The sequence below is a fragment of the Lampris incognitus genome, chromosome 18 (genome assembly GCF_029633865.1).
Source record: "Lampris incognitus isolate fLamInc1 chromosome 18, fLamInc1.hap2, whole genome shotgun sequence".
Classification (NCBI taxonomy): Eukaryota; Metazoa; Chordata; class Actinopteri; order Lampriformes; family Lampridae; genus Lampris; species Lampris incognitus.
Genome location: NC_079228.1, coordinates 13,547,766 through 13,563,299, shown reverse-complemented (window position 1 = coordinate 13,563,299; position 15,534 = coordinate 13,547,766). Strand labels below are relative to the sequence as shown.

At 47.6% G+C, this 15,534-nt stretch overlaps 1 protein-coding gene across 3 annotated transcripts in view; it reads right to left on the bottom strand.

Moving 5' to 3' along the window:
• Positions 1–7,380: 7,380 nt before the first annotated feature.
• The window catches only part of LOC130128896 (triple functional domain protein), a 95,873-nt gene continuing 87,719 nt past the window's right edge, over positions 7,381–15,534 (bottom strand). Inside the window, exons 54-62 of one of the 3 annotated variants that reach the window (XM_056298668.1) lie at positions 15,013–15,260; positions 13,223–13,367; positions 12,309–12,336; positions 11,872–12,034; positions 11,626–11,747; positions 11,350–11,428; positions 11,048–11,248; positions 10,626–10,764; positions 7,381–9,487 (exon numbers count right to left, since the gene is read on the bottom strand). In XM_056298668.1, the coding sequence (XP_056154643.1) occupies positions 8,930–9,487; positions 10,626–10,764; positions 11,048–11,248; positions 11,350–11,428; positions 11,626–11,747; positions 11,872–12,034; positions 12,309–12,336; positions 13,223–13,367; positions 15,013–15,260 (1,683 nt within the window). In that variant the 3' untranslated portion in view covers positions 7,381–8,929. Of the gene's footprint in view, positions 9,488–10,625; positions 10,765–11,047; positions 11,249–11,349; positions 11,429–11,625; positions 11,748–11,871; positions 12,075–12,308; positions 12,337–13,222; positions 13,368–15,012; positions 15,261–15,534 lie in introns of those variants that run through there. The other 2 variants (XM_056298669.1, XM_056298671.1) reach the window with 2 other exon arrangements.

The window sequence follows — 15,534 nt, the reverse complement described above, 5'->3', positions numbered from 1 at the left end:
GGGCACATATTGTAATTGAAGTGGCCTGAGAGAAAACTAGACTTATGCGCCATTGATGTGCGAGTCATGAACGAATCGTTCGAAACGAACGACTCTACTGAGTCGGGAGTGACGACTCGTCTGCATGAATGAAACTGCGAAGACGAGGCGGGACGAATGCGTCGTGTTTGCGCAGCTCTTGTTGACCGTATTTGTGGAAACGATCAAGTTAATTAGCGCGTTAACCAAGCCACGTGAGAGAAGCAGCCACGCTGGCGCTTGTTTCAGCTCGGCATTCGCTGTCCGAGCCCGGAGCTGAAGAGCTCGGGCTGCACGAGTCACTCGCTACTCCAGCGCCGCAGTCAGGAACCGCCCATGAATTTTAGTTCGCTCCCTTTTTAGTAGTTTACTACTGTAACCGGTTACTTTCTTGCCCGGTGCGGGATTCGATACGGCGTATACTGCACCACAAGGCGACATCGCTAACCGCTCGGCTAAAGGGTCAGACCCGTTAGCTAGGGGGCTAACGTGTCTTATTAGTAGTTTACACTACTTACTGCTCCAGTCTGGTTGTTCAGTCATGAAACTCAACAGCGTAATTTCTGATTAGCAGACTGTTTCTATGGGTGCCGTTCTGAAATGGGACTGGACGCTGTTCACTATTTTAAGCAGAATGACGAGTAAACTCCCGTCACATACGGAATCACCGCTGGTTTATGCGCACCGGGCCGCCGGTGAGCGTCGGTGGCCCTGGTTTTTGCGGCGTGCCCCGCCCCGTTGGCACTAGCCGGATCCCTGTCGGCAGCTTTTCGGCCGAGTCAGCGGCGGAGCCCGTCGGTGAGAGGGATCACTCTGATTGGCTTAGCGAATCAGCGACGCCGCAGTCGGCCTTCGAGAGAACGGAGCAATGCAGCGGACGCTGTTCGGTGCCAGGCGGGTTGCCGTGATATGTACGCTGGGAAAGCAAACAGACGCTGGCCAAGAGGGTGGCGCATCACAGGAGAGATAACGCGTCAGGCCAGGACTCCGCAGTCTACACCCATCTATACAGGTTAGTGGCCACTCTTTCAAGGATGAAGATGTGCACATCCTTGATAGGGAGAAACGCTGGTTTGAATGAGGAATCAAAGAGGCCATATATGTGAAGAGGGAACGACCATCCCTGAACCGGGAGGAGGGGGGGGGGGGCTAAGAGTACACCTGTCGCCATCTTACAATGCTGTGATTGCAACCATTCTCCGATCCTCTGTGAATAGCACTGTAGCGAATTCGGGGGGGGGGGCAACCGCAGGAACCGCCGCAGCCGGGACGCGAACCCTAGTTAATGGTCACGGAAACCGGTCGTTGCGTTTGATCGTTGTGCCACTATTGTTTATAAGGGTGGGGACATGGCGTAGAAAGTATTGACAACACACTTCACGGCCGTCTTGCGAAAGTAATTAAATGCTTGCAACCACTGCCTTTAAAAAAGGAAAAAAGAAAAGAGATGAACTAGAACTCTAACGTGTGCACGCTAAACTGTCCGTGTGCTGCACTCCTCACAGTTAAGCATTTTCCCCCGCACACAATCATGGCAAAACGGGCGACTGTAAAACGGTGGATACATGTTTTTGAGTGTCACAACCCCCACGAATTGACTGGTTTCACTATCAGAAGTTGATCCATTTGGTTCGATAACATTTGGAAAGTCTAGAAGACCCGAACGATTAAATTATTTCATCCTATTCAAGTTAGCGGAGGGGGGCTGAACCGGAAGTTGGCCAACTCGGCCGGCGCCGGCGGAAATCTCTGGTGCGCATGCTCTTTAGGCGCTGGGGCCGGTGGGGGATTTCCCAGGCTCTGTGTGACTGACTCGGTGACTTGAGTGACTCGAAAACTCGACTCTCTCTAGTGAGTGACTTATACAAACTCGAGTCAGTTAAGGGTTTGAACCTCCCATCACTATTCTGCACCTTCTCTTGGCTCTGTATTCGGGCTTTAAAAATCTAGCCCGGGATGGAAGATTTTAGCCAATCACAGGTCGTTTCAGAGAGCGGGCCTTCCTATTGGCTGTTCTACAAACGCAGACGCTCGTGTACGCAATCCATTCGCGTCCGCCCTGCCCCACCGGTTGCTTGTGGTTGTAACCCTAACCAGGCATAGCCAGAAATCTGATTGTGGGTGGGCACAGACAAAAGTCAGATGGGCACAGTCCGTATGTGTATAGCGATATAACAGCAGCAGCATAATCATATAACATAAGCGATGCATAAAGCAGCTGGAATTTCTGCATGCGCTCTGAACATTTTCAGAGGCTGATGGAAATAATCCATAGAGGAATATCTCATTTTATCTCATCTTCAGCCACTTTCCCGGGGTCGGCCCGCGGTGGCAGCAAGCTAAGTAGGGCACTCCGGACGTCTCTCTCCCAACACTCTGTGGGGGGTACTGCGGGAGTATGGGGTACCGGGGCAGTTGCTACAAGCCATCCGGTCCTTGTATAACAAAAGTAAGAGTTGTGTCCGCATTCTCCGCACAAAGTCAAACACGTTCTCGGTGGGTGTCGGACTCCCCCAAGGTTGTCCCTTGTCTCCAATTCTGTTTGTGATATTTATGGACAGGATCTCAAGGCGCAGCCAAGGTGAGGAGTGTGTCTGTTTTGGGAACCTCAGAATTGCATCTCTGCTCTTCGCAGATGATGTGGTTTTGTTGGCTTCATCAGAACGCGACCTCCAGCGCGCACTGGGGCGGTTTGCAGCTGAGTGTGAAATGGCGGGATGAGAGTCAGCACCTCCAAATCTGGGGCCATGGTTCTCTACCGGAAAATGGTGGATTGCTCCCTCTGGGTTGGGGATGAGTTGTTGCCTCAAGTGAAGGAGCTCAAGTATCTAGGGGTCTTGTTCACGAGTGAGGGTAGGATGGAGCGGGAGACTGACAGACGGATTGGTGCAGCATCAGCAGTAATGCAGACGTTGTACCGGACCGTTGTGGTGAAGAAGGAGCTGAGCCGGGAGGCAAAGCTCTCAATTTACCTGTCAATCTTCGTTCCAACCCTCATCTATGGTCACGAGCTTTGGGTAGTGACCGAAAGGGTGAGATCGCGGATACATGCGGCGGAAATGAGTTTCCTCCGAAGGGTGTCTGGGCTCAGCCTTAGAGATAGGGTGAGGAGCTCGGACATCCGGAGGGAGCTCGGAGTAGAGCCGCTGCTCCTTCACGTCGAAAAGAGCCAGTTGAGATGGTTTGGGCATCTGATTAGGATGCCTCCTGGGCGCCTTCCTTTGGAGGTTTACCGGGCACGTCCAACTGGGGGAAGACCCCGGGGTAGATACAGGAACTCGCTGGAGGGACTACATGTCCAATCTGAACCTGAGAACGAACGCCTTGGGATCCCCCAGGAGGAGCTGGAGGGCGTTGCTGGGGAGAGGGACGTCTGGAGTGCCCTACTTAGCTTGCTTCCACCATGACCCGACCCCGGAGAAGTGGCTGGAGATGAGATGAGACATTATCCATAGAGTCATTCGTTGGGTATCACCCCCAAATGTATACTCACATTTACCAGTATCTTAACTTTAGCTATTTGAAACGTAGCGTTACCGACAAAAGCCTGGGAGCATGTGCTATGCAATGGCCGTTCTGTAGCTTACCTATTCACAATTGCTTTTACTGTAGCAACTCATCAACGAAGCCGAACTAGCTAGCTGGTATCTGTGCTGACGATACACATCGTTCCAACTCAACTTACTTGGCTCTTCCACTTCAGAAGTGGACGCACCTTCCTCCTCCTCCTCCTCATGCTGTCTTTTTCTCACTAGTACAAAGTTTAATCAGTGTTTGTTTTTTGGCCATAGTTTTTTTTAAAACTATTTTTGTGGGGTGGGGGGAATTTGTGTGGCTTTAGCTAGTGGACAAACTAGAGTGGAATACGCGAAAGGAAGATGAGACCGGGGGCTGCTGGCATTTGCGAAACGCACTGCCAACCAAAAGGAAGCTTTCTGATTGGATGGGCAGGAGTGCCAACTGGGTGGAGCGTACAAGCCAGAGTGTACAGTGGAATGCTCGCAGTATACATGAGAGACGAGGAGCTGCTGGTATTTGCGAAATCCACTGAGTCAGGCTTCCTGATTGGATGGGCAGGAGTGCCAACTGGGTGGTTGGTTGTTGCCCACCTGTGGCTACATGTTTGACCCTAACCCTAAAAGTCACCATGTAGCGGTTATGGGGCTACATAATTCCCCTTATTGAGCTGGTAGGAACGTTAGTTTACAGCTGCTGTTTCCTCGGTTCGGGTTTACAGTGACACACTTCCGCTGCGCGGGTTTTTTGTTGTTGTAATGGTGGAAGGAATAAATGGTGCACGTTGTTTAGCCGAAAGAGAGTTGTCACGACTCCTGCTTGAGCTCCTCTACAACCAACTCGAAATGGCTGCTACACATGAACAATATCGGTGGAACTAACGCAGAATTTTTAATTTTTTTACATGGATAGATTATCAACTACGATACACGTTTCACGAGTCTCGCTTTGACATTTCCTGGTTGTACACGAGGAGCGATGCGGGGGTCATTTGGGAGATCGGTTTATAACCCCCTTGAAAGATGGCTATGATTGGTTGAGCGTGAATACTGTCGTCGCACAGTAGAGACGGAGAGACACTCCGTCTCTAACCCTAACCCACGCTGCCTTCCCTAGCCGTCAGCTAACGTTAGCTATCTCCTCCGTCGCTTCTGTATGACGACAGTACAACGAGCAATCACCCTCCGTCTCTTCTGTATGACGACAGGATTCGTACTCAACCAATCGTAGCACAGACGAATATTAATGAGCTCTTTCAAGGGGGTTATAAACCTAGAGCGGCTTAGCGGAGTGATACGAGGCAGCAGAGACAGAGAGGCGGAAGGATTTGCAGTGGAACGTTCAACGTTACCTACCGCAGCTTTAATGATAACCATAAGGGAAAAGAAAGGAAGACTTCCAAGGCCGAGGAAGAGGGGAGATTGCAGATTGGGAAACACAGGAAAGATTTTGATCAACTTTGATCCCGGGGATTTTCCCCATTTGCACATTTCTTGGTAGGCGGTGCTGTTTTTATTTTTTTAACCACCAGGATGAATGGTTGGAAAGCGTTCAAGGTCAACCACCCAAATCTGCTTGATGTGGATCCTCTCATATCCCTGATGATAGACACATCCATATTATATCCTGTTTTAACCAGTGTGATATGAATTTCACTGGCGATAACAAGCCCTCATACAAACTTACCCAGTTCAAAGGAATTTTTTTAAATGGACTTTTATTCTCTAATCTGATCCCCAACTAAATCAAAAGTCAGTGGTGAAAAATTACTTAATCCTTTGCCTAAGATAATATTTACCTTTATCCAGTTACAAGTCAACTGATTGTGCATGCTGTTTCTTCTTGCCACCGTGTTCTTTAAGTGGGCTAGCTTCTCATACAGGTAGATACGCACACCTGGAAGACCAAAGCATTCTGCTGTTGACTTGCAGAAGAACCAGAATGAGTGTCTGTTTGTGTCAGGGCCCTCGCCACCTCTATTGGGTTCTGAGGAGAGGAGCCCAGATGATCCACATCCAAATCCACATATTGGATGACGGATGAGGCCATTTCCCTATGGACCGTGAACCTGTTATGACCCAGTCAGAAGTCAGGTAACCAAGCAGTATGAATAAAACATGAAAAAACAAAAAAAAAAATCCTCATGCATTTATAACATTTACAAATGCATTAATAATACTATTTAATTGAATGGAGGCCACCTTTTGAGCCTTGTGAATATACTGAGTGGATTTACAGCATATTCTAAATTAGCTCATTATTTTCTATTGGGACGTACTATTGTGCAAACCAGTGCGCCTTTAGCGATGAATGACAGCAATACTTAAAAGAATAAGCCAGGCAGGGCCCATGTGTTCAGTATGTTTAATTCTCAAATAACTAATGGCAAATTGAAAATATTTACAAAAGTAAATATGTATGGTATGTACAAAGGAATATACATGCAAACATAAAAACCAACAAAAAATGAACAGTAATCGTGTAGTTTGTCAACAAATGAACGCAGGAGGAAAAATAAAAATGGGAGGAAGTCAGAACTCGTGTCTGCGGTCCAAGTATCCTTGTTTAATGGCCTTTGAAAACCTTAAGAAAATAAATAATAAGGTCATAAAAATAGGACTGGGGTCTTGATGTCCTAGTTGGGTTAGGTTTGGTGATAATATGCGTTTCAAGGTCCCTGCACATCTTGTTTTTTTCCCTGTTCGTGCCGTTAAAAGGACGAAACCAGGAACATGGTCTGTTCTCGTGATTGCTGGGTCCTTCTAAAGAAACAAGGGTTTTCCAACTCATGGATGGCGGCAAAAAGTGTCTGTACAACAACACTGAAATGGCACATATCTCATGGAGAAGTATCTGCCATTGAAGTCATCAAGTCAGGCAAGACTGCTGCATTCTGGGATCGTATTTCTATAAACGCAGGTTCCTTTAAAGTTATTCCCTGAATCAGTGGTTCTCAACCTGTTGGAGTCACGACCCCCCCCCCCCCGAATAATCAGGTTGGTGTTCGCGATCACCCAACCGTCCATCCATCCATCCATTATCCAAACCGCTTATCCTGCTCTCAGGGTCGCGGGGATGCTGGAGCCTATCCCAGCAGTCATTGGGCGGCAGGCGGGGAGACACCCTGGACAGGCCGCCAGGCCATCACAGGGCCAACACACACACACACACACACACACACACATTCATAACGGTGACAATTCATGTTCGATTTCTGCAACATTTAATGCCTGCAATGTTTTTTCATGCTGATCCTGATATGAAGAAAGATTATTATAAACTAATATTAGTAGCATAATCTACTAATATACAGACGTTTAGTACCGAACTGCTGTCTCAAAGAAATTCTGAAGTATACCGAGGGCGCGCAGAGCGCACCGCCTTTTATACTGTGACGTCACGGCCATTAAAGAGACAGTACACCTATTTTTCCCATCGGGTGCGCCGCGGGTTTGGACGGTTTTGTCACAACCATCTGAGTCCCCCCCCGGAAATGATCTCCTGACCCCCTTGGGGACCCCGACCCCCAGGTTGAGAACCAGTGTCCTGAAGGGCAATGGCGGCTGTGCATGACAGGGTAAGCTAATATTTCTCCGACGCGGCGTCCTTAGCTAGCGTAAACAGATCCTTTACGTGGCTGCAGCTTTAGCTACAGAGAGTGAAACGTGGTCACGGAAAAACACCTCTTTAAGTACTGAGAAGCGTACAGCACAAAAAAGAAAAGGAGGGGAAAAAAAAACAACTTTCGATCATTTTGATCGCACCATAATGAAGAACGCGGATTTCAGGCCTGGAAGTCGTGATACTCTAAAAAAAAAAAAAAGACCAAATAAACACAACTACCAGCAGTGCTCGCAGTACCAAGTACATGCTTTTCTCTAGATTTATTACAGATACAACAGATGTCTTCATAAATAGTTGCATAAAATGTTAAAGCCGCAACATTGCACATGATAAGAATCAGAAACGTAACATACAATGAGTGCATTTAAAAGAAATCTTTTAAAATCTTTGACCCCCCCTCTCCCCCCCCATCCGATCGTCTGGTTGATCCCTTGCTGCCACTCGAGCTTCTGCCGCCCAATGGCAATCTAGATCTCCCAGAGCCCCGCCCCCAACGGGCAAGGTCTCCATTTTGAGCGCGAGGGGGGAAAAGAAGGCAGTTTGGAGTCTATGTACAAAGTAAGGCGTAAAACATCTCATATCTGCGCAACACAACTTTGTTCTAAGGAAAAAGCAAACGATGAATCCTTTTTTTTTTTTTTTTTTTAAAGTCTATCGTTTCTGTTTCGGAGACCGGACAGTGCAGCATAGTTACTCGCGATGTGGTATTCATGGTATCGTAGATTTCGGTACATACTGTTTAAGCGCAGCGGTTGGAAAACAAAAAAAAAAAAAGCTCCGGGTCAGGTGTAGAAATGTCCCGGGAGTTTGAGAGGCTTGACCCGAGGCCCCGGAGAACTGGTCTCAGGGGGCCAGGATGTCTACAAGAGTCCCAAGTAGCACGGCAACTTTCAATGAAGGAAAATTCTCTATCGTCCTTTTTCTTTTCTTTTTTTTTTTTGGCATTTTATTTATTTTCTCAAACACGTTCTTGAAAATGTACGGACAGTATCTTCCTTTCCATTGTTTCAATAAGAAAGGGGTGCTTCTTAAAAGTCTCTAAAGTTTGTTATTGTGAAAGAGCTAACATAGCGCCCCCCCCCTCTCTCGCAACAGGAAATGAGGGCAACAGCGCGCTCTCTCACCGTCATCACTCAGCTCGTCTGCATCGCTTTCTCCTGAAAGCTCTGCTACTTTGTGCAGTGGTGTCAAGACTCGATCTTGTGGCTTTCTCTTTCCGGTTTTGTTTTTTTTGTTTTTTCTTTTTTTTGTTTGATCGGCTTGAACTCACAAAATGGAAAATAAATTACTTCATAGTTTTGTTTTTTTTCTACTTTTTTTTCTTCATTTTATTATAAAATCAGATTGAGTTGAAACCAGCAAGCAGCAGTAGGCAAGGACATCCATCTTTGTTTGATTGGCTGAGAACTCCGTTCTCTAGGGCTCTGATTGGCGCTGGACCTTGAGAGGTCTCCATTTAATTGGCTAAAAGGACTACAGGACTTTAATAAGTCGACATTCTACGAAAGAGGATGAGATCAGCAATCATTACGTTCCCCTCCAATTTTCACCTAGGTCATCAACATGCCCAATTCCAGAGGAACCTATCGCCCCTACGAGTCTTTGCACCCATGATGACAAGCATGGTGTCTTCGACTTTGTAAAAGCCAATCGGTCTCCCGACAATGCTTCTGTCTGTCCAGTCTGGCCAGATCCATGAAAAGGCGTAAGGCAGTAGGGGGCAGTGGGGTTAGTTTGGAGTTGTGCAATCCATCCTTCTTTCCTTAGGCGCTCAGACCTGGGGCTGGAGGCGGCTTTGGATAAAAGTCCTCACTCCGCCGATGGGCCGCATGTCCGTCTGGTGTTTCCTCCTGTCTATGAAGGAGATGAGGCGAGCCGTATCCAGGCAGCCTTCTGCTCTGCTCCAGCCATCTGCCAGGCCTGCTTGCAGCCAGGGCTCCTGGAGGCAATGCCCAGCTGGGGGCCTCCTGCTGGGGTCCCTCCTCAGCAGCAGGCAGACAAAGTCCCGTGCCCCTTGGCTGACGCCCTGGAAATAGTCCCTGGGAAAGCTGAAGTCCAGCCGGCAGATGTTCAGGCACGTCTCCTCGGTGCTCTCGTCCAGGAAAGGGGAGGCTCCGCTCAGCAGCACGTAGGTCACCACCCCCAGGCTCCACAGGTCAGAGGTCAGGGACACCGGCTCTCCAAGAACCAGCTCGGGGGAGGCGAACTCGGGGCTGCCCAGGAGAAGGTGCACATAATGGGCGCTGTTCAGCTGGACGGCATCACCGAAGTCTGTTAGTTTGACCAAAGGCTGGCCGCTGGAGTTGTGGGCCACCAGCAGGTTCTCAGGCTGAGGAGAACAGAGGCGGAGAGTGGATCAGCTACATTAATTCAATTCAGTTTTCCTATCACTTCATTAAATCATTCCATCCTAAGGTTTCTTACATCATGCAACAAGAACATTACACAAAATATATTGAGGGTAGAGCTGTGATATTGACAGCGTGTCACAATATTTTTGACTAAATACCTTGATATTGATAACAGCAATATTTTGGGGTTGACACTTGGTGCTTTTATAAGTTATTTGCACACAAGAAAATGTTGAGAAATGATTGTTACTAATGTGGACATGATGACCAAGTTGGTAGAAGCATTCGTTGTTCATTTCACTCAACTAAAACATGGACAAGTTCAGAAAACTTCATCAGTTTACTGTGATGCAGCCTTTAAGACCAGAGAATGGCAATTTTCCTTTTTTACCACTCCTCCTTTTTTTTCCTCCCCAATTGTATTTGGCCGATTACCCCACTCTCCGAGCCGTCCCGGTCACTGCTCCACCCCCTCTGTCGATCCGGGGAGGGCTGCAGACTACCACATGCCTCCTCCGATACATGTGGAGTCGCCAGCCGGTTCTTTTCACCTGACAGTGAGGAGTTTCACCAGGGGGATGTAGCGTGTGGGAGGATCACGCTATTACCCCCAGTCCCCCCCCCCCCGAACAGGTGCCCTGACCAATCCGAAGAGGCGCTAGTGCAGCGACCAGGACACAAACCCACATCTGGCTTCCCACCAGCAGACACGGACAATTGTGTCTGAGGGATCCCCGACCAAGCTAGAGGTAACACGGGGATTCGAACCAGCGATCCCCAAACCAGCGATCCCCCCGCGAGCAAATTTAAGTTATATCACCATATTACGCCAAACAAAATACTAGATGATAGCTGGTCTCAAATCACAATATTGATATTATGTTGATCAATCAATTTGCATTTTATATAGCACTTTTCTAGCTGCAACAGCCACTCAAAGCACTTTACATTTCTGGTCAAATCTGAATTTGACCAGATTGCCCAGCTCTACTTGAGAGTCAAAGTCAATGACATTCAGGACCATCCATTCAAGTCCAGGCCGTGTTACACACAAGTTCGAGCCAAAAGGAATTCATCAGTCAACATGAGATGTAATAAATAAGTAAAATGACATACTTTAATGTCCAAATGTACTATTCTGCAGTTGTGTAGGTACTGTAAAGCTTCTAAAATGTCCCGGAGGTAGCAGGCCACTTTCTCCTCTGTCAGATTCCCCCAGCTCACAATGTAGTCCAGGAGACGGCCTTGGTCCACCCTAAGACAAACCAAGTAAACACCACATGTTCTCCTGTCATTAAAAGTAAAGGAGCCAAAGGGTCATGAAGCTAACGAGCTGTGCATTTATAAGTACGACGAGTCTGAAAAAGTCATCGACTACTCTGACATGAAAGTACATCTAATGAGAAACTGTTGAGGTCATTAACTGTTTAAGTCTTTGCTTGCCAACTGTTTAAAATATACAGGTCAAATCATTTGCATGATTTTCTTAAAATACCCATTCATATGAGCGAGTGTGTTTGGTGTGAGGTCATACTCACAAGTCCAGAACCAGGGCGTAGCTACTGGGGGTCTCGTAGGTGTCTATCAGACTGACCAAGTGGGGGTGTTGGAGCCTCTGGAGCAGATTGAGTTCGCAGGTCACCTGGTCTCTCTTCATCAGCTTCTTGTTGACCAGCTTGACCGCCACAACGCGCTTGGTGCTTCTGTGGTCGCACCGCTTGACCACTGAGAAACGACCCCTGGAACAAAGGAAAAGGTAAAATATATATATATCTGTGTCTACTTGTCTATTTTTTATGTGCGTGTGCACTACGGAAGTACTACTGGTTGTGTATATTACCTGCCCAGTTCTACCACTTCAGTGTAGTGAGACTCAAAGCTGTCTTTCCAGCTCACCCTGACTCCATCACGGGACACAGCTGGAACAAATATCAACGAGAAAAGGCAATCAACTCAGGGTCTCATTTAAATGATGTATACAGCAAATGAAAACCTGGCTTGTTGTGCTCTAGTTGTATCTCTTATTAAGCGTGAGAGCAGGAAGTGCGACTTAAATGAGCCGCTGTGTCGACATTAGCGATTCTCCAGAGGTTACGCAAGTGTGTGCTGCCCTCACCTAATACTCTGAGGCTAGCCGACGATGTAACGCTGCCCAGGTCATTAGCAGCAACGCACGTGTAAACGCCGTCATCCTCAGAGGCGACGCCGATTATACGCAAGGTCGCCTCACCCGTATCACTGCAACGGACACATGAAGGTAAAGTCACATCTGCTGTGTAGATTCAAACATCATGTATCACTGAGCGAGTTCCTTAAAAAGGGACAAATGTATTGGCATACATCTGTGTGTGTGTTGTGTTACCTGTAGGCAATGCTGAAGTGTCCGTTGTTCGTGAGGCTACTCTGGTTGGGTCCCTTCCAGGTGACAGTGGCTCGGGGTCGCCCACACACCTTACACCTAAGGGTGACGCTCTCTCCGTTGTCACATGTCACATCAGTCAGAGGCACGAGGAACTCTGGGGGGACTGGAGGGGGAGGGCAAGGTCAAAGGTTTTCCATAACAGCCTGCACACAGCAACTGAATCATTAAGGGAAGTCGAGTATTGCATTTTATTAATGAAAAAAATCAACGATCAAGTCTCGACACATAGTAGTGAATACTGTGACTAGGGACAGTTTATAATTTTCAGGGAAATATGAGAAAAAGAGGAAATTAGTGATTAAACAGAATCTCAGGCTGCTAATTTCCTCTAATGCCATGCTATGTATAGGCACAAAGGCAAACATAGCTATACTTACCATCATAGATGTAGTTGGGATTTAAAAGCTGTAAAGAAAGAGTAAAATGTTAGATGGAAATTTGAATAATTCATCCAAGCATATTTCCTAAGACTGGGGACACACTACACATATTTAAGGCTGATTTTAGCCACCATTAGGCCAACATGATGACTTTCCGGCTGCGACAGAGTTGGGGCCAGTTTGAGGAAGTCATGATGGACATGTTAGTCATCACCAATAAATGTGTAGTCCCCCCCCCCGCTGGATTTTCCCCCCTCTTTCTCTGAATTGTTTCCGGCCAATTACCTCACCCCACTCTTCCGAGTCGTCCCAGTCGCTGCTCCACCCCCTCTGCCAGTCTGGGGAGGGCTGCAGACTACCACATGCCTCCTCCAATACATGTGGCGTCGCCAACCGATTCTTTTCACCTGACAGTGAGGAGTTTCGCCAGGGGGACGTAGGGCGTGGGAGGATCACGCTATTCCCCCCAGCTCCCTCGCCCCAAACAGGCACCCCGACCGACCAGAGGAAATGCTAGTGCAGCGACAAAGACACATACCCACATCCGGCTTCCCACCTGCAGACACGGCCAATTGTGTCTGTAGGGACACCCGACAAAGCCGGAGGTAACACGGGGATTTGAACTGGAGATCCCTGTGTTGGTAGGCAACGGAATAGACCGCTACGCTACCCGGATGCCCAATAAATGTGTAGTTTGGAAGTTTCTGGAATTTAAACTCTTCCATCTTGTTCTGGTTTAAGAGTATCATGATATAAATATTGACTTGAAAGGACAAATCTCAACAGACACTCATAACGACCGATGAAAGTTCAGCATGGGAAGATTAAAAAATAAAATCGAATAGAATTAAAAAGTAAGAGAGAAAAATCACGTAGTGTATTCTCAAGCACAGGGGTAAGGGTCAACTTACCTTTACGGAAACCTTATTGGCCAGGCTATCTCTGGACTTCCTGTAACCATTTTCAACCAGCTTGGTCTCTTTCTTCCCCTCTTTCTCCTTCTTCTCAGACTTCTTGCGGATGCGCAGGGACGTGTGCCAGGATGAAGACTTTCTACTTGGAGACAGAAAGGGTCCAAGTCAAATGAAAATGTCTACTGGGTATGCATGTATGATGGCACCAATATGGGGACGATAGCATTCAGAGACATAGCTAATGCCTCAACTTTGTCTTTGTGCAACAGCAAATACTAAAATGTCTGCTGTGTACATAGCCCCCTTGCCTCCATTTCATCATCTATACACACAGAACATACAACGAGACTGTCATGAGCATCTCTGACCACATCCCATGGTTTTTCCAAATGACCATTATGTTTAGTTGGCTGGTCCTGGTAAACAAGTCAAAGCCCAATTCTCTTACTTTATTTTTATTCATTTTTTCCCCCCTTTTTCTCCCCAGTTTTATCCAGCCAATTACCCAACTCTTCCGAGCCATCCCTCTGCCGATCCAGGGAGGGCTGCAGACTACCACATGCCTCCTCTGATACATGTGGAGTCGCCAGTCACTTCTTTTCACCTGACAGTGAGGAGTTTCGCCAGGGGGACGTAGCGCGTGGGAGGATCACGCTATTTCTCCCCCCCTTGAACAGGTGCCCCGACCGACCAGAGGAGGCACTAGTGCAGCGACCAGCACACATACCCACATCCAGCTTCCCACCCGCAGACACGGCCAATTGTGTCTGTAGGGAAGCCGACCAAGCTGGGGGTAACACGGGGATTCAAACCGGCAATCCCTGTGTTGGTAGGCAACGAATAGACCGCCACACCACCCGGATGCCCCCCCCAATTCTCTTATTTTACATTTGTCCTGGGGTGCTCTGATACAGAGTTGGTGTTCAACAAATAAAGATGTCTTAAAGAAGTATAATGACCATAATCCAAGACAGGCTGACTAGAGTTGTTAGAGTGGTACCGTTCACAATACTGTGTACTCAAGAGATACCAGTTTTGTTATTAGCTATATGTAGTATTTACTATACAGAACTGTGATAAATCAGAATTTTTTGATTTTTTTTCTTTTGAGATACTTTATTGACCCCATGGGGAAATTCTTTCTCCCTATTTAACCCATCCTAGCTGTGTAGCTAGGAGCAGTGGGCAACCCCGGGGACCAACTCCAGCTCGTCTTGCCATGCCTTGCTCAGGGGCACAGACAGGAGTATTAACCCTAACACGCATGTCTTTTTGATGGTGGGAGGAAACCGGAGCACCCGGAGAGAAACCCCATTGCTGACATGGGGAGAACATGCAAACTCACACAGAGGACGACCTGGGATGACCCCCAAGGTTGGACAACTCCGGGGTTGTCCACGGTGGCACTAACCACTGCACCACCGTGCCGCCAATGATGATATATGATGATGAGATGAGAGTATAATAACCAGTACCAGCTGTATCTTAGCTAATGCTAGCCTCATGAGTATATAAGAGTTAAGACAGAAATCAAGTCAAGTAAGAGTCAATAAAAATACATCCAAAATATAGCCTGCTAGGAAACAACAACAACAAACAACACTATGGCCAGTTATGGGTAATCAAGCTTATGATTACTTTAAAAAGAGAGATGAAGAACATTTCACAAGTTGAATATGAATAATATAAGCAGCGTGATCAACAGGCTGCCCTTCTGAGTACGCTGCCCGCCCGCGGGAAATGCCACACTCCCCATTCCCCGACGGATGCCAGGAGCCTCTCCTTACTTGATGGTTCCCTCGGGGCAGTCGGGGATGATGGCTGAGGTGTGTCCCAGCACGTATCCGGGGATCCAGCCCTCGGCCGCGGGGCCTTGCTCGGTGGCTGCCCTGAACACCAGGAACATGTTCTGCTGGTTGCTGGCCAGGATTTGGACCACCTCGCCCTGGAGAACGCTGATCTCATCCTCCTTCACCGCCACGTAGTCCTGGGTCACCAACATGGTGGACACGCTACTGCTGCTGCTGCTTTCACTCTGCGCCACAGGGGGAGACAGCGAGAGGTGTGAACACAAAGCACTTCCCTACCTTAACACATGAGCCTCTTCACATCATTAAATTTCAAATTTAAATGGCATGACTACAATAACACATAATTTCAACAAGTCAGTGTTACACACAAACGTTATTATTCTGCATTAGGGCATCCCAGGGAACAAAGTGAAGAAAAAGGTCAAAGCAGTGACGAAAGGGTACAGAAGAAAAGATACAGAAGGCAACTGGAAATAGAAACCATTGTTTGTGAACTGC